Source organism: Gordionus sp. m RMFG-2023, chromosome 3 (genome assembly GCF_954871325.1).
Source record: "Gordionus sp. m RMFG-2023 chromosome 3, tfGorSpeb1-WG-v2, whole genome shotgun sequence".
Lineage (NCBI taxonomy): Eukaryota > Metazoa > Nematomorpha > Gordioida > Chordodea > Parachordodidae > Gordionus > Gordionus sp. m RMFG-2023.
Window position 1 is genome coordinate 51,831,573 of NC_088777.1, and position 20,679 is coordinate 51,852,251.

General features: G+C 26.4%; 1 protein-coding gene across 1 annotated transcript; it reads right to left on the reverse strand.

The window, feature by feature from the left end:
* Window positions 1-16,276: 16,276 nt before the first annotated feature.
* Window positions 16,277-17,311, reverse strand: LOC135927098 (uncharacterized). Its single transcript, XM_065463034.1, has 2 exons — window positions 17,160-17,311; window positions 16,277-16,706 (listed from the first exon to the last, which is right to left on the reverse strand). The coding sequence occupies exons 1-2, from the start codon at window positions 17,309-17,311 to the stop codon at window positions 16,277-16,279; spliced, it is 582 nt and encodes a 193-aa protein (XP_065319106.1).
* Between the last annotated feature and the right edge of the window lie 3,368 nt (window positions 17,312-20,679).

Below are 20,679 nucleotides of genomic sequence, written 5' to 3' on the forward strand. Positions count from 1 at the left end.
TCTTATATTTACCTATATCGATTAATTTAAAATATGTACATTCATACAAGCTGTTATTAATATAAAATTGATTGGTTTCAATTTTATTTCTTCGACTACAATGAATCCCCAACTGTAAGGGATAGTCATTAAACAAGTAACGATAAAACCTATAAGGATTAAATATTTGATAAAAGAGTTTGACATTTTTTGTTCTGTAAGTGAAAGGAAATTCTAATTCCCATAAGCGATCTAATGATATAAATACTCGTAATATGTAACTGAAATGTGTAAAAATATCCCTTAACGGATATCTATTTTTAATGAATACCACAGATAAGATCTTTTGCATATAATATAACATCCTGAATATATAACGGAAAATATGATAGAGTTGACAAGGGATAAAAAATCGGAGATAGCTAGAACCTGAATATATAAATATATGTTTTTTCGATAACGAAGATGGCAAAACATGTTTCCTAGAATTTATAACATTGATTGATTTTTCAGTCTGCATAATTTTATTGATGTTGGTAGGTTCTGATGGTAACTCTGGGCTTATTATCCTTTGATTCTTGAATAGACACCAAAAGTTTATAAAATTTTCCTAAATAACCCTATCTCTATTAATGATGATAACAATATACCGTACGTTACGTATCTATAATGAATTACGTAAGATTGATCGACATACATTTCTAGGTTAGACAATTATTTTGAAAATTATTTTTCAACAAAATTTAATCATATTAAATTATATTTTTCAATTATAACATATACTAATAAAATTTAATGTTTATAAAAAATTATATAAAATAAAAATATTCAAGCTTTATTATTTATTTTTTATATTTTATTTTAAGGTTGAATAGATTCTATATATTTTTATACTCACAAAAAGAATTTTTCTACAACCGATTTCTATTCTAACGTATTGTAAACAATATTTCTATTTAAACCATAATAACATTAATTTTTATAATTTTATGTGTTTTTGAAAAGAGGATCGTATAAGTCCCGAAAAACAAAATTCAGATAATTTAAATAAAATCTAATAAATAGTATAATACGCAAGAAAATACAATTGGTGGAGATAACCAGTATTAATAAGTTATTTTTTTTAAAATATCACCCCGATATTAATGCCTGTTAATAAAAGATCTTACCATATATAGATTTATTTTTTTCTTCTTACAAAGGTTTTCTTTTTTATTTGTTATATAATTGTCATTTGCAAAATGTGTCTATTCTATTTTAACAAAAACCTAGGACCTTGAAACTTTCATAAGTGTGGTTTAAACGCGAATTTTATAATATATTTTATTTTATCAAAACTAAAGACCTTTAAATATCAAATCAGAATATAAGTGATAGCTTGAAGAAATGTTTAATCATAGAATGTTACAGCAGTATGCTAAATTTATCAAGGCTGAAACCTACCTCAAAAAGAGGTGTGAGCACCAGGGAGGGCGTATCATATAATTATATTGACGGTTTTAGCAGGTATGGGCAGCTTATTCATGAGCGGGAGGGGTAGGAACAGTTTGCATCCTATTTTTTTGAGGAGGTAGGGTGCTTTAATGGGGGTATGCTAAATTTTTTGAAGGGTTATCTATTAAATTTTGAGATCAAATAGGATAAAATTTATTTCTGTAAAAATTAATACTTTTATTATAGAATTATTATAATACAATTCATCGACCAAATCTATATATTGCAAACAATCATATACATTGTTTTCCAAATAAAACTTTCTGCTATCCTTTGTAATGTAATTTAAAAGGTTTAGATATTTTAGCAAGCTCATAATGCCATAATAATTAATTCATTGTAAATAATAGAGGTTTTAATTGAATTTATTATCTAAACAATAAATTCTTTATACTCACAAAATATCGATAGTTGGTAGTAGAGATAGATTAATTTAAGTTATCCTTTATTAATTCTCTGAAAAGTGTATCAATACATTAAAAAGGTGAAAATAATAATAAAAGGGAATTTTTAGGGGGGTAGGCACAGGTTGTTGAAGGGGCTTGCATCTAGTGAAAATCCTGTCATGTAGACGCTGGGTATGGGAATAATTACTTAAAAAATGTAACTAAATAATTACAATTACTTACAGAATTTTATAATAAATTATAATAGTTAATTTATTTTCTAAAATGATGATTAAGTAATCGGGATTTGATTAAATTTTAATTCCTTTATATCCTAGTTAATAAAATAAATGATAAGGCATATAATATAATTATGCTTTTATAAAAAAATTTTACAAAGAACTATATTAAAATAAGTTTATTTCGCATAATATCAAAAAATTGATAATAATTGTAATAATAAAATATTCTACTATATAGTAAAATATTTAAAAATATTTGAATGGATAAAATTAATATAAGGAAAATCAAAGTAATTAGCCATGTACAAAAATGATATTCCGTCGTACAAATAATTCAAAAAATGATATTAATATACATATTTCAAAATAATATTTTGATATTCATCATAACACTGTTCTACTTATTAAATAGAATACTACTATATGATAAAACATTTGCAAATAAGGTCATATCTAAGAATTTGGATTTAAGATAACTTTAATAACAACCCAATTTAGAATGTACAAATTTAAATATCATTTATTATTTCATCATTATACCCATATACTCATCGCTCTAACATTTATAAATTAGCAATTTATTATATCTATTTTACCTATACGTAATTAAATCAAAGTAGCTATTCACAATAATAAATGGATTCTTATTCATTGAAGTATGATTTATCAATCTATTCTTCTAAATGCACTAAAATTGATTCTTTTTGGAGTCCTCCACTCGACAATTCCAAAATTTTTGAGATAGAGTGGGATAATAACTTATTTATTCCCCCCAATATATATAATAAAAACTAGACTAAAAAAATATTAATTTTTACCGAAGTTATAACTCTGTAAATTTTGCTTCAGATGAAAGGTCTATCCCATTATCTTATTTAATCACGTGTTGTTTTTTCCCTCTTTTTTTAAAAAATTTTTTGCTTTCCATATGGAATCGTAAAAGATTTCATTCGATATCTATTTCCAAAATTATTTTAATGTAGTAAATTTTTTTTATCATTTATAGTATTCTTAATATAGTTTATTTTTTCAAGATATTAAAATAGAATTAAAATTGTATGTAATAAATAAGCATATTAGTTATTTCCTAAAAAAATTTATACCAAAATACTGGAAAGATTGCATTGTTCCTAAGAAAAGGTTAAAAAAATATAAAAAATATAATTTCGGACGGAGATAAGGGTTCCAAGAGTCTATTCACATTACAGGCAAAAAGATTCTTCAAAGGAGTACTTTGAATTAAGTTCTAAATTATAGAAAGAGCTTAATTGAATAATGAAAATTTACTTAAAAAGCAAGTATAATTGTGTTTAAAAATTTCCAATTGAAGTTTTTGTTTTCCTTTGTTATGTTAAAAATTTTTCGTGATAAAATTTAAAAAAAAATATATGTAGACTGTGAAAAATTGCCATCAGTTGAAATGACTATTGGCTGAAATATAAAGTTATTTAATTTTGAATATTTATTAATTATTTTATTCTTCAATTGGAAATTTTTAAACACAATTATACTTGCTTTTTAGGTACATTTTAATTATTAAATTAAGCACTTTTCAGAGCCTTAAATACTATTAATATATATTTTTATTTAGTAATTTTATATATTTTTACATATTTTTATATAGTTGTTTTAATATTTTAGTGTTTTATCATTTTTTTTTTAAAAAAATAACACCAATATCAATATAGCGATTAAATAATATATTAATTATAAAATTACTTTATGATTTATGCTCTATAAAATGGCATGAATTATCATGAATTCCTATCAAAGATCATTATTACATGAATGCTACTACACATGCGCAAGCCTTAGCATGCTGTAATATTATATGCAGTATATAGAATGTTTAATATTTTTTTTAATTAAATATAATTTATATGCCATTAAATAAAGTTGCCCAAATTTTTTACGATTTTTTGTTATCAAATTTAAATATAATTTTTTTTTTAAAAAAATCTCAATCAAATTACCATTCACGTGTAATTAATAATTAATCATTATTATAGAAAATAAATTAGTAATTATCATTGATTATAAATTCATTAGTAATTATTCCTATCCCCGCTGAATCCGCTGTGGCAAAATTACTTTATGATCACTCCCTCCTCCCTTCCTCATGCTCACACCTCTTTTTTTGAGATGGGTCACAGCCTTGATATTTATATTAGATCTATTATCTATTATCTATAATTGTTAATTTAAATTATAGGAGGATTAAATTAGCCATATTGCCGTAACATTTTTTGATTAAATATTTCTACAGAGTATCGCTTATATTTTTGAATTTGATATTACAGGGGCCTATTTTTTATTTATGAAATACAATATTATTATAAAAAATTTTGCATTTTACTCACTTAATAGAGATTCCTAATTCTATGTTATCATCATAATATAAAAATTTTATATATGTGTAAAGCTTGAGATTAAATAATAGTCTTTATGGGGAAAAAAAAATTAATCTATATATGGAATGTTGTTTAAAAAAGTTTTTTATTCAGACATTAATAACGGTTTAAAAAATGGCTTATTTATTTATCGGTTATCTTTACTAAAAATATTTTTTATTTTGTTATAGCGAACAATAGATATTTTATAATTTATTAATTTTGTTTCTATGAATTTATTCTCCTATTTTTCAAAAAAAAAACACTTCATTTAATTAAATTAATATTATTATGATTTAAATCGGAATAAATGTTTCAATAGCGTTAGTTAGATATAGGTTGAATATAAATTATTGCGTGAATGGGGAAATATATAAAATCTAATAAAATAAATAATGACGCTTAACCTGTATAGTTTATTAACTTTGTTAAACATTTATTTTATTAGTTGATTAAATTTTATTTAAAAAATAACTTAGAAAATAAATGCATGTTGATCAATCTTACGCAAATCATACAAGATACATAACGTAAGGAATACTGTTAGCATCATTAATAGGGATAGGGTTATTTAAGAAATTTGATATACTTTTGGTATCTATTCAAGAATCAAAGGATAATGAGCCCAGAGTTACCATCAGAACCTACCAAAAGCAATAAAATTGTACAGATTGAAAAATCAATCAATACGATAAATTCTAGGAGACATGTATTTTCAAGAAAGGGGCCCCTTAAATCTTCGTTATCGAAAAAAAGCAACATATATTTATATATCGTGACTTTAGCCATCTCCTATTTTTTATTATGCCTCAACTCTATCATATTTCCCGTTATTTATTCCGGTTGTTATGTTACATGCAGAAGATCCTATTTGTTTTTGTGGTATTCATTAAAAATGGCATATCCGTTAAGGAATATTTTTATACATTTTAGTTACATATTGAGAGTTTTTATATTCTTAGATCGCTTATGGGCATTGGAATTTCCTTTCACTTACAGAACAAAAATGTCAAACTCTTTTATCGAATATTTAATCCTTATAGGTTTTATCGTTACTTGTTTAATGACTATTCCTTATAATTGGGGATTCATTGCAGTCAAAGAAATAAAATTGAAACCAATTACAAATAACCAATGTTATATTAATGAGATGTTGCCTGAATGTAAATATTTTAAATTAATCGATGTAGGTAAATATAATAGTAGAAAAAATTATTCTGATTCTCGTCTTGACAACCATAACGAAAATACGTATCTTCACTCCCTTAATCCAAAAGCTCATTGGTTTATAACATATAGAAAATGGATAAATTTTAGTATTTCATTCATTCCATTTACTATAACAACAATAGCTAATGTTTTCATAATCAGAAAATGTTACAAAATTTCTCATAATAGAATCAACTTGCAGGGAAGCAACTATAATAGTGTTGTTCCTAATAGAAAGCCGAACCTATTAAAATGGTTAAATAGAATTTTACACCTACATAGTCGAACTAATCACAATAAAGATAATATGAAGAAGAATTCTTTATCAGCTGTGAAAAAGAGAAAATTTCAGATCACAATTTTAATGTTAGTCTCTAATGTACATTTTGTAATTACCACCATCCCGATGACACTATATATGTTTATGTATGACTTGCTAATTGATAGATTTTCGACTAACGCTAAATTGTGGTTACAAAACATAGCCTTTTTAAGTAAATATGGCAACAATGCATTAATGTGTATGTAACTTTATTTTTGGACCCCACCATGAAAGTAATATTTTGTGAAGTTCTTAGAAGATTTTGTTGCTTATTTAAAATAAAATAGTTTTACAAAACAATTTAATATTTATATTAAATTCATTTAAATCTTGTAATAATTATATTTAAATTTATCGCTTTTATATATTTAAATTAATGTATCACTCATATATATTCTTATTAATTTACACATTTATATTAATTTATTATAAAATTCGCACATTACTAGAAAATAGGAAAATATTATCTCTATATTTTAAAGAGAAAACTTAATCATATAAAATATAATAATTATTAATTAGCTATAAAAGTTTATTTTTTATATCTTTTGTAAGTTGTAGCGGTTTTTTCCTAATCCATTTCATTTCCAAAGGACCAAATTGAAGACTCAATTGAACAGATTTCATTTATTTCTTCAAAACATAACTCAATGAACATTATATTCATTAAAATATAATATATTAAAACATAAAATTAACAATGCTTTTTCGAAACTCGAACTGCGATTATTAAGACCAAACCAAAAAATAATAGAGCAGTTGGCCATCTCTCCCTAATAACTTACGAATTGCAGTTATTTATAAATTTTTGCGCTGAATTTGTAATTAAAATTATCATTTTTATTAAGTCTCTTTAATATGATTTTCCGATAAACCATTGCCGGAACATTAAAAAATTATATTTAAAAGTGTAAAATTTTTTAAAAACAATGAAAATTAAAAATATCGGCTCAGGTAATTGAACGCCATAAATATGCCTAGTCTCCTACATATTATATTACTCCACTTTGGATACTTTAAAAATTCTTCTCTTCTTTTCTCTTCTCTTGCCTTATATGTATTTATTTATAAAAAAATGACCAAATTTTGATTAAGCCATTTTTTTTTATTAACTCTACCCCTGTATCCATACAGTCTTTCTTTATCTTATCCTTAGCCAATTGCTCTTGAAAGAGAACTTTGGAGAAAAATAAGTTCAAATGAAAAGGTTATCAAATGGAGTAATCCAACCATCCACCCCGTACCCTTAATTTTACTTATATTCTTACACCTATCAGATGTTATTAAGATAAACAATCATTTTGTATGATTATTAATTATTTATCAAACCACGTGTTAAACTGTTAATAGCGTTGCACCATTACTCCAAGTATGTGCACAATTTTCTAGAAAATGATTCTGCATGTATACAGTGAACAACGGCTGCGCATCATCAATAGCCAAATATCTATTTCAGTAAAAGATTGACATGTGTGGAAGAAATTCATATTTTTTTAAAAAATTCAAAAGTTCTAAGGTATACTTAGAGGAACTGAAGGATCGAGGTAGGAGTCTACCAAATTATATTACGTATATTTATAATATTATTAGGAATTAAATCTCATTTAACCATTAGAAAGTTGTAATTGTATCCATGTCATTGTTCCACAAGTAGCAACATATTATAAACTATTTATTTGAAAATAATTTGCAAACTATTCAAAAAAAATATTTTAGAGAAATTAAATTGATTATTATTTTGTAGTACATTAGCATACACTATTTTGTTTAATCAAACAAATATAGTTTGATTAAACAAAATAATTTTTTTTCCCATCTCTTTTTATCAATTAAACGATATTCAAAAATTCTTTAGTAAATTCTGAAAAAAATAATTTGAAGAAAAGTCCTCTTACAAAAATAGAGATATGATAAATAAAATTAAATTCTGTTCATAATTTTCCCAAGAGAAATATTTTAGACCTTGATTTAAATGAAAAAAAAAGAAAGAAAGAAAGAAAAGCATTGTATATTCTCCTTACTTTTAACGTTTTGCAGTAACAAAGAGATCCAATCAGAGATTAGCTTATTTGTAAATTAGCTAACATTAATAAATGTTTATATGCCGGTATCGAGAAACATGTCTGAGAGCGAGTTATTAGAAGCGTGAGCTTTAGGTAGTTTTCTAAATGGGATTGGAAAGAGTAAACTTAGAAGATAGATAAAAGTCAAGAATGGTGGCACCCTTTTAAAGATTGGTTCCACAAACATGAAATATATCGACATTTAAACGAATATATAGCGAATAGAGAAATATAACAAAGAGAAATGATTGAATAAAATTTATAATAAAACGCGCAAATTAACATCCGTAAAAACTATTAAATACGACGACGCCGATTAAATCGCGGTGAATGGGGTCAAGTTAAGGTAGGTAAGCATAATGGTGGGAACTATGGTTACTACCGCCGAAAGGGATCAATCTCTTTATAATATGGTTTATGGCGGAGTGAAATTAAAAATAATAAAACTGAGGCAATAATGATGAAAGCCTTAGAAAATATATCAGAGATGCAAATAAATTGAAATAAAAAGATAACACCCGAATAATAGATAGGAATCAGTTAAAGATTATAGAAAGCGTATGGCGCTAAATATTTACGGTTTTTTAGATTTAAATAAATTTGAACTTTGCACTTTATTAATTAAAAAAAAAGAATTATTTTAATTATTATTTTAAAATTATTTTTGGGAATTTTTAATAGAATTTAAGTTTTAACAACACAGCATATACTAAATAAAGTTAATTGGATATCAAAATTATTTGTATTAAAATGTTCGGAGTGAAGTGAATGTACTACATATAAAATGGTATTAAAAAATTTAATTTCTCTAAACATTTTTAATGATCAGCTTGGAAATTTATCTTTAAATAAAATATAAATAAATAAGATTATGTAATGATATTTTAAATTTTTTTTTCAAAATATTTTTCTTTGGAAATCTAAATTATAGGATGCTACTATTATGGATAATTACTGCGGTAGAGTTAACATTTTCTACAGGTTAAAATAATTTAATTAATATTAATATTTATAAATATTACATTATTATAATTTTAGTCGACTTTTGTCAAATGCCATTACCAATTCTTTACCCCTTCAATCAACATTTCAACTCGACTGAGTAATGCCTTAGATTATATATATTTTATATTTACATTCTATATAATCGTAGTAAATTTTAATGCTTATTTTCATAACGGTTATTATAAATTTGGTTTTTGTTAGAGGATATTAAGTGGAAATAATCATTATGATCAGGAGTTAATTTCTTTATTATATTAATAAATTAATAGTTCGAAGTTGTTTTCGATGCTAATAACTTATAGATTAGGAATTATTTTAGAATTTATGGGAATAGATCCAGGAAATAAATATAGCATTAATTTAAAAATAAATAATATTAGAGAATTATTTTGTATCAATTTTAAAAAAAAATGAAATCTGTTGTAAATGAATCCACACAACGATTCAAACGGTTTATTTGTGGATAAACATATATATATATATAAATTTCATTTAAGTTATTTTAGTGATGCTACATTGAAATTGGTGGATGGTTTAGTCATTTGGGAGATGCCACAAGAGCTCTTTATTTCCTTAAATAATTTGTACAAATACTACCTTGATGAAATGTACTCAAACAATCTGAGATTAATTACTAGGGCTTTCAACGCTACGGTAATATTTTACATGTAGCATTTTATTATTGTATGGAACAAACTAGAGGTGGGTGTCATTTTAAACTTGGAATATTAAGCTTTACAGACTTAATAATATGTTATTTAAGTATTCATTCATACATATCTTTCTTACTGCACGTAGACTGCAAAAGACTTTGACCTCTTTTGAAATCTAAGGAATTATGTAATAATCTTCTGGAGAAAATCTTGATTTTTCCTGTTTTTCAAAAAATAATGACTAAATTTAAACTTTCGATATCATACTTCCTTTATTTTTAAATTAATAACGCTTAGTTTTATATAGACACTGATCCCAGGTTATTATGGGGTTTCTTAGCCGATGAAGATATTCATTCAAATTCAACATACGGAATGCCACCTTATACTAACAATAACACCCATATTTATCATAATAATGGTTGCAACAATGCTAACATAACTGTGAGAATCAATAAACCTCTTAACATTGAATTTTTTTTTTATTGAAACCAAATGTTTTATGTAGTTAAGATTTGTGCAAACGTACAAGGGATTACTTGAGATTTACGAAATCCACGAATCTTACATAATTTACAAAGGTTCGCCCAGACATCTACCCATAAAATTAATAGCCATAATTTCCAAAATGTTCAGAAATGATATTAGTTCACTCCCTGTGTCCAGGCCTAAGGTTAATGTGATATTGCAAAATTGCGAGGAAAATAAGCCATGTAAAAATAGTAATTTAATTTAATTTCATTTTTTTGTTTAAAAACAAAACTTGTTATGCGATTTTTGTACAGGCTATGGGTATGTTAACTTTTTGTCCGTTTTCGGAAAAAGTAAATTAAAAATTAATTGTGTATATAATATACTAAAAATTGGTATTTATAATTGATAAGCACTGTACATTGGCGATCAAGAGGTTTATCGATACGTATTATTTGAAGGAATCTATAATTTGATTATAACCGAAGGAAATTCGACAATTTTTATGAAGTTATTAATATATATATATATTTTTTTTTTAAATATAAAGATTATTATCGACTAACGAGGAAATGTTTTGTTTCAGGAATCTACCCTTGTTTCCTCACGATTCGGAGAGTCACTTCAAGAGAATAGATTTGATATACACATCCATTCACCAATATTATAGGAACCAATCTATTTACAGTTTATCAATGTTCGATATACCGCTTGAAGATATAAAGCTAGCTTTAAACTACTGGGACAATTTTTATATTTCATTAACTACAAAGGTCATACTAACCTCCCATTCATACTTATATTTGTAAACAAATGGGGGGATCCTACAATATCCAATATAAAAGCTATGATATGATGGATCTCTCTTTACTAATTAGATGGATGGCGGGAAAAAAACTAATAAATTTGTATCTCTATTAGCTTCTTAAAAAACTAATCGATAATGTAATTTTATATATCCTGCGAGTTTAATAAACATTCTTTTATATTCCAATATCATATGGCACAGTTCCCCAAAATCATTTTCGACATTTTTTATATATCAAATTTTAAAAAAAATAATAAGATGGTGATAAATGTCAACAATAATATGTCCGCTATTTGCTCGTTAGTGCTTATAGACATCAATAATGGCTCAGAATATCAAATTTACCTAGGATATAATCGAGTAATGAAGCCATGTTATATTTATTCGATTATATAATATTAATTATTATTTTATTACAAAACTATTCATATATTCATATAATCATATTTCTTTTTTAAAACTCTTTTATAAACGAATATCTAAGGCAATTATTGAACATGACAGTTCAAACTTAACCGTGACGATTTATTACGCTGACATGTCCTCTAATATTTTTGGAAGCGAAAATTATTTTGTACTTTATGGCATAGCGTGTAAAAAAGAACGCAACGTGTTAGAGAACAGAGAAAATATGATAAACGTGACTGAGTATTCCAGCTGGAATATTTCGCGTTTGTACTTATAAATAATTATAACATTTTCTTTGGATTGATTATAGTAATGCGCCTTATTACTCAAAATTTATAATAATTATTAGCTATATATATATTATAATAAATAATTTTATTGGTTATTGAATGGGTGTGTTTATTTTTAAAATCCTTTTTTTTTTGTCACAATAATTATATTTCTTTTTTTTTATTCATAAATACATCAGTAATTAAAATTTACATAAATATATCTATTCTCTATAAGTGTGAAAATTTAGTGATAATTGAGAAAAGTTGGTTCATAATAAATCTGTAAATTATGGTTTTTGTTAATAAATCTTGATTTATTCGATTTATTTACTAAACTTTTAAACTTCACTCGCCAAAAGATGGCAGTAAGTGTTTGCCCTCTTTTTAGCGATATCGTGAATGTAGATATTTAGTTAAACTTGATTTAGACGATGACGTAGTTATGTGGGAAAAAGTGGAATGTTTGCCGAGTGGGACCATGAGTCGTAGATATGGGAGTTACAGAGGAGGGATATTCTTAGGAAAGATGTTCATTTTTAGATGAAAGACATCAATTTACATCTTCTACTTATGCCTGGGATCCCTATAATGGTTTATTAAATTCATAGATCCAGATCAATTCAGCGTAACATATATCACGAATATCTAAATTAACCGAATGCTATATAATTTTTAGACTACCATTATTTTAAGAAAATGGAAAACGAAATGACTAAATCTTATAACGAAAAGATTTGTAAATGAAGAAATTCTAACTCTTCCTTTTGGATTTTCTTGTATTTCGTTAGCCAATTTAATAAGGCATTTCATTTCATTTCTTTCTTTCTTTCTTTCTTTCTTTCTTTCTTTCTTTCTTTCTTTCTTTCTTTCTTTCTTTCTTTCTTTCTTTCTTTCTTCAGGTACTTGTCTCAACCGAGTCTAACCCACTTTGCTTTGAGCCAAGTTGAAATCCTTAAAAAAATATAAACAACTTTAAAATGTAATTGTCGCCTCCATAATTACCGATATCTTGGGAATATTTGAGGGTGAGGTTTTCAAATTAAGAAAAAGCATTCAAACGAGAGGTTTTATTGATGACAAACATAGGCCTCACTAAGGGAAAATCCCCCTTTAAAAATTTAGCCAAGTTATTTTAAATATCATTTTAAGCTAATTTTCTTTCCATAAACCCCCTCCTACTCTTTAGAAATTTGATTTTAGGAAAATATATATTTTTATAGTGCAAATCCTTTTATATTTAAATATGTTTTAAATAAAACAATTAAATATATATATAAAAAATAATATCCTAGATTCATTATAAATATTTAATGAAGTCTAAATAAATTCTATTTAAAATAGCAATTTTCTTTGGTTTGGTAGGTATTCTTCTTTAAAATTATAATTAATTTTTAAATATTTTATTATTATTTCTGAAATAATTATATAGATGTGACAATATGTTTAGAAAGAAATATCACAAACAATATTTAATTTGATCAAATTTGATAATAATTATATATTTGGAAAACAACATTTTTAAAAAATAAACTTGATTAAATCATAATTTATAAGTCAATTAACAAATAAAAAATACCTCCATTACAATAATAAAATATAGAATTTTGGCTCTAGAACATAAAAACAAACTTCGCGAGAAAGCTCTCAATTTTGCGGTTTAAACTTAACAATCGCAGTTATTTTATAATATTTAAATTTATATTTATGTGAATTTAATATTATGTTGTTTTTTGAAAACTATTTTATTTTAAAATAGCAACAAAACCTTCTAAGAACTCACAAAATATAACTTTCATGGTGGGGTCGAAAAATAAAGTTACATATACACTTAACACATTATTTCCATATTTACTTAAAAAAGCTACGTTTTGAAACCACACTTGAGTCCATTTAGAAAATAGATCAATTAACGAGCCATACATAAAAACATAGAGCGTTATCGGGATGGTGGTAAATAAAAAATGTACATTTGTGACTGACATTAAAATCGTGATCTGAAATTCTCTCCTTTTCATGTCTGTTCTTGCAATTTTTATGTTATCCTCATTATGATTAGTTCGACTATTTATGTGTGAAATTCTAAAACACCATTTGGTTAAAATGTTTAGCATTCTATTAGCCAAAACACTATTATTGTTATTATTGCCTCTCTTCAAATTGCTTCTATTGTGAGAAATTTTGTAACATTTTCTGATTATGAAAACGTTAGCTATTGTTGTTATCGTGAATGGAATGAATAACAAGCTAAACGTAATCCATTTTCTATATGTTAAAAACCATTGAGCCTTTGGATTAAGGGCATGAAGATACGTAATTTCATATTTGTCGTCATCAAGACAAGTATTTGAATAATTCTTTCCACTCTCATATTTAACACCTTCATCGAATAATGTTAAATTTTCACATTCAGACAATGTCTTATTAATATAAAATTGGTTATTCGGTATGGGTTTCAAATCTATTTCTTTGACTACAATGAAACCCCAACTGTAAGGAATAGTTATTAAACAAGTGACGATAAAACCTAGAATAATTAAGTATTTGATAAAGGAGTTGGAAATTTTTGTTCTATAAGTGAAAGGAAATTCTAATGCCCATAAGCGATCTAAAGATATGAATACCCTTAATATGCAACTGAAATGTGTAAAAATATCCCCTAACGGGAACGCTACTTTTAATGAATACAGTGAAAACAAATAAGATCTTCTGCATGTAATATAACACCCTGAATAAATAACGGGAACTACTATAGAGTTGAGGCATAATAAAAAATCTGAGATGGCTAGAGTCACGATATACAAATATATGTTGCTTTTCTTTGATAACGAAGATATATGGGGTCTGGTATTTCCTGGGACAACATCTCTCCTGGCATTTATTGTATTAATCGATTTTCCGGTTTGTATAATTTTATTGCTGTTGGTAGGTGCAGTTGATGAATCTAGGTTTATTTTCCTTTGATTCTTGAATAGACACCAAAAGTATACCAAATTTCTTAATAACCTATCCCTATTAATGATGACAACAATATCCCATACGTTATGTATCTTGAGTGAATTACGTAATATTCATCGACATACATTTTATTTTTTTGTGTTAGAGTGGGCCTACTTATGCTAAATCATCGACTATTTTCCGCAAAATGTTTTAAATTAATTTTAATCAGATATAAAAAATAAATTTACAAATTTTATATATATAAAATATGCGAATTTTTATGGGATAAAAAAAAAGAATTAATAGAAAATATATATATTCATTTTTTTGAAAAAATAACATGGTTAATAATCAGAATTAGCAAAGAAATCTCTAAACATAGTTATATTTTTATTATGTTTTCTTTAAAAAAAAATTTTGAAAACAATTTTTTAAAATACATTTAATCATTTTTATTTCGGTTTGAATTAGATTTTATAATTTTTTTATCACAAAAGAATTTATGCTATAACAACCTTTCTATTTAATCACAATAAGATTAATTCAATTAAATATATGTGTTTATGAAAAAGGGAAAATCATAAGTTCCGAAAAAACAATATTCTCTCTTTAATACAAAAGAAAATATTTTTTTGGTTGCCAGGTATAAATCATTCGATTGTGGTAGATATTCGTAAAAACGTCTCCAAATCCCCTTTTCCCTGTCCGGATTACGCTTCATTCACAGTTAGGCGTCGCGGCTAAGTGTAAAACAAAATATGATACATTTATTCTCTCCGCTAATTCGCTGTCACTATGATACAGGGTTAGAAAGGAAACTGATCTCTGGGATAAAAAAATTTATTAATTATACGGATTTAATTTTCAAATATTTGTAAAAATATTGGGGGGGGGGGGATTTTTTTTCTTGAAATTTTTTGTTTAATGATCATTATTAATTTTAATTTTCTTTTTCGGACATAATTTATATATATAATTTTTTATTTCTCTTTAGCTTTCACCTTTTCTGGTGTTAAGCTCCTTCAATGTCTCTCTCCTCTTTATGTTATTCATAATTATCTCATTTATCTAATTTATATTTCTTCATATTGGAGCTAAATTTATGGCCCCATTGAAGTTTTGGCCTTTCTCTTTTACGTTTGCCCATCACTTCCAAACTCTCAACCTTATTTCCTATGTAGTTCATAGGCCTTCTCATTGTGTGCTCATACCACCTAAGTCTGTTTACCATCTTAGTCTTGATGGGCTCTACCTTTATACTTCCTAGTATTCTTGTACTTCGCACCTTATCCTCTCTTGTTACCCCAACAATGATCCTCAGCATTCTCATCTCCATGGTTTGTAGACTTCTCTCGTGGTTGTCCATGTTTCAGAACTATATAGAATAGTTGGTTGTACTATGGAACTGTAAATTTTTTCCTTCAATTTTTGTAGGATTTTTTTGTCAAAGAGAACTCCAGATAAAGATCTCCATTTTAACCACCCATGATTAATTTTACTATTTATCTCTTTCTCTATTGTGCCGTTTGTTTGCATAATACTCAGTCTTTTCCCTATTTACTTTTAATCCGTGCTTTCTAGGATATTTATCCAACTTACTAATTTTTCTTTCATTTCATCCTTGAATTCGGCAAGTATCACAGTATATCTGCAAATATCATATTCCACGGGACCGTTTGTGGTATAGACTGTTCTAATACATCTATTAGTGTTATGAAGAGATGTGAACTGAGAGTCGACCCTTGATGAATTCTCTCGGCTATTGTGAAGCCTGCTGAAGTACCAGTTGTGCTACAGACCATGGTTGTATGACCCTTATACATATCATGTATTATCCTTATATATTTTTCGGGAACCTTTTTGTGCCAGATAAGTCTTCTTTGGATTCTATCCAAGGCCCTTTCTAGATCGAGAAATTTGTTCTTTTTCCTGTATTTTTCACTCATTTGCTTGCATAAGTTGTTGATCTTCCAGGCATAAAGCCAAACTGAGTCTCTACTATTTGGATTATGTCTCGTAACTTTTTTTTCTATTATTTTTTCGTAGAGTTTAAGAGAGTGTGACTCCCTTGTAATTTTAACAATTGTGTGGATCCCCTTTATTAGATAGGAACTAGATATTTCATTCATTTTTGAGGAATCTCTTCATTTCCCAGTATTTTATTGTATAAATTTGTGAGGAGATGTATTCTATTATCTCCTAGTGCTTTTTTCTATTGGAATAATCTGGACCCCTAGCTTTGTTGTTTTTCATATGCTTGAGGCATGTGATTATTTAATGTTCTCTTATTGATTGAATAAGGTTTTGACATGGGGAGTGTTCATCTTGGCCTAATATGTGGTGATTAAAGTTGAGAAATATACTTTTCTTCTATTTATTATTTCATTTTCCTTTATAATAATCCCATCTTTATTATTGATTACTCTCGAAGCTCCGTTTATATCCCTAGAATTCTTTTCTCGCTGTTTGACTTATCTGTATATTTTACTTTGCTCTTATTTGGTATGTAGTTCTTCATACATGTCATCGTATGCCATAGCTTTGGCCCTAGCTACCGCCTTTATAGTTGTTCTCTTGGATTTTTTGTAATTTATCTTGTCATCTGGGTTTTTGGATTTGTACCATATTTTATATAGGGCTTTTTTCTCATTTATAGTGATTTGCACCACCATAGTTCTTTTTATGATTTGTTGCTTCCCCTTGTCAAGTCTAGTGTCAATTTGGCAGTGTCTATTAATATGGATGAATGGTCTGTCCACATTTTTTCACTGACTTGTGAGGAATCTGTTGTTTCAATGTTTGCATTGATTGCAAAGGCATCTGTCAATGTTTTTAATTTACCCCATTTAATGTATGGTTCCAATTTTATCTTGTTTTGAGTGGATTTATTTGTGATGTAAATCCATGACTTAGTAGCTTGAGTTGCGCGGCAATATTTTCTCCTGATTACATCTTTTAATCTCTGCGAGAAATAAGCATGTAATCTATCAGGGTTTTATTAAATGAATGTCCTTTTTCTTATTACTAATCATCAAGGATAGCTCTAAAGTCAAGATTATATGGAAATTTTTGTGTCATATTATAAAAATTCACCAAAATGTGGAAGAATTGTGTCAGTTGGAATGATGTAAATTTTGAAATTTTAGAAAAATTGTGCTAATATACTAGTAAATGTCGTAGACACCTGGTAGCAGCCCTGTTTCTCGTATAAAAAATTTAAAAACTATGGATTAATTGTCAACATATTATTTGGCCATCCTCATGTTCGGTAATCAATCGTTATAAAAGCAATTACCTATTTTATAATTTATATAACCTTAAATTTAGCAAAACCTGTGCGTAACTCTGTCGACGTTCTTTTCAAACATTTCACGCCACATAAGCAACTCCCAGCCGACGCCGCTATCAATTTTTTTTGATCAGTGACGAGATGGTGCTTATTTATGAATATCTTTTAATTGGAATAAATAAATTTGTATAAATGTATTCATTTATATTTCTTACAATACTTAAAATTTAAAAATCCCTGAAATAAGAAAAAATGGTGTAGGATTAAAGGTTGATATTATAGGGTAGGCTAACTTCGCCTTCTAATTTTAATTTAACTAGGGAAAAAAAATTATATAATGAAATATATTGATATAATTTAACAATAGCCATTTTTATGGTAAATTATTCCGTTTTTCCATTAAGAAACGTGTATTGGGAACAAATAATTTCGATCTTTAAAAACAAGCATTTTAAAATGTTCTTAAAGATATTCACAAGGTAAAATTAGTTGAACAGTGAATATGAAAGGATCAAAGATTAGTCACCAGTAAGATAAGATAAAAAAAATAAAAATTTGAACACTCATTAATGATGAGTAGTGGACAAATTTAAGAGTGGAATATATATAAATTTTTATGTATTACAACTTAAATTTTTTTTTTCAATTACAAAATTTAACAAATATATATCCTTAAGAGGGCGTTAAATGCATATATATGAAAATACATTTTTTAGGAAACCAGAATAATTATTGGATAGCGCTTTTATTTTGTATTTGGGTGTAAAATACATGTGAAAAACCTAAAAAAATTTTTAAAAATATAGGTTTCTTTGACATTTAATTAATGAGTAGGTTTAGAATCGAAAAATAGTAGAAAATTTGTAAGGAACATATTGCTGGCGTTATTGATAAAAATCCCTTCATTTTTGGTTTATACGTGTATAGTTAGGTGTTAAGCATTATCCTAAATTATTTTTTAAAAATATTATGATTTGACCGAATGCCGAGCAAACCGACCACTTACTAAATATCCGATTGACCAAATTTGGTATTAATATTATTTGGAAAATGATCATTTTTGGTTTATTTATCTATATATACGTGAAAATCATTATCTCAAAAATATTTAAAAAGTATCGTGATTTGACAGATAACCGATTTGAAACCGGCCCAATGACTAAATACTGCATTGGTGGCGTTATCCATGGAAAATTTTTTATTCTTGGTTTATACGCGAACAATAAGGTGTTAAGCATTATCCTAAATTATTTTTTAAAAATATTATGATTTGACCGAATGCCGAGCTCAAAACCGACCACTTATTAAATATTCGATCGACCAAATTTTGTATTTATATTATTTGGAAAATGATCATTTTTTGGTTTACTTATCTATATATACGTGTAAATCATTATCCCAAAAAATTTTTTTTAAAAATATCGTGATTTGACCGATAACCGATTGGAAACCGAAATTTAAATTAGATTTTATAGGTATAAATTTAGGCGATTCGTTAATAGATTTTTTATTAGAGATGGGCGCGGGCATAATTTTTCATTCACCCCGCCCGCTTAAGGTGTCAATCAAAAAAAGAAGAATGTCCATCTTTTTTTATTTCAATTGTGCCCGTCTTTCTGCTAATAAGAGATTGGCTGCAGAAAATAACCCTTCACTAGAAGTTCAACTTGCAGCTGACAAAATTTTACTTCGATAATTTTCTCATAAAAAGAAATGAATATTCCTGCTTCCGAAACTTTAAAATATTGTCTTGTTATTAATCTTATATGAATCTTTTAAGTTCATCCTCACAGCTTTCATCGGTGATGTTGATGGTTCATCAGAATCATCTAGAAATTCTCTAAATTTTTTATTTTAGAATAAACGATCTTTTATGAGTGTGAAATAAATTAGGAAAGTGATAGTTGGTATTGACCATTTAGAATATACGGTTTTTTATGAGTTTAGGATAAGTTAGGAAAGTTATAAATGATAGTTGGCATTGATTTATGCATATCATCTAATTCATTTTTAAGATTGTTTTATATATATAATTTTCTTCTTTTATTAAAAACTTAAGTCTTTTGAAATTCGGATCTAGAATTAAGCCCACCTTATGTAGTGTCTGCATAATAATCTTTTAAAAGAAATCTTGTTCTGTATTTTAAGGTTTTGATTATTATTGTATCACATTCAGAAGGTTAACAAAATTTTATTAATTTTTGTTTCCATAGACAAACTTCATTTATTGTGGGACGAGAATCTGCTCTCAGATTATCCGAGCATTCTTTAAATATTGATAAAAATTTATCTAACTTGCGTATGATGCTGATATCAATTGTGGCTAATTATTTAATTCTTGCTTGCTAAACAAGTACACCTGTATTTCAGAATATGATTTAAAGAAACTCTGTATCATGATATATACAGAGTTCCATCTCGTTATTCTCGTATTACATATTGTTTAAGGGTATGGCTTAGTTTGCTATTAGCTGTAGATTGTTTGAAATATTGTACTATTATTTTTACACCATTTTTATTTATGGCTATTTCAGTTAAACAATTGTCAAAAGTATAATGCATAATATTATTTAGTATATGGCATATACATGCAAGCATTTCGTCATCTTTGAATGCACTTATAAGATTTGCTTCTATCACTCACAACACATTTATTTAAGTATTTTTTACTTCTGTATATTTTCATAAAATTGAATTGATTACACTTATATTTTGACATTTTTTTCATCCATTGCCCTTGTGGCCAAAACA

What these genes read in the sequence shown, in the direction of transcription:
- LOC135927098 (XM_065463034.1), bottom strand. Translation starts at nt 17,311, where the DNA reads ATGGTGGTGCAAATCACTATAAATGAGAAAAAAGCCCTATATAAAATA. An exon ending in GCTATGGCATACGATGACAT is followed by an intron (nt 16,707 to 17,159) that starts GTATGAAGAACT and finishes TAAAATTACAAG; the next exon opens with GGAGTCACACTCTCTTAAAC.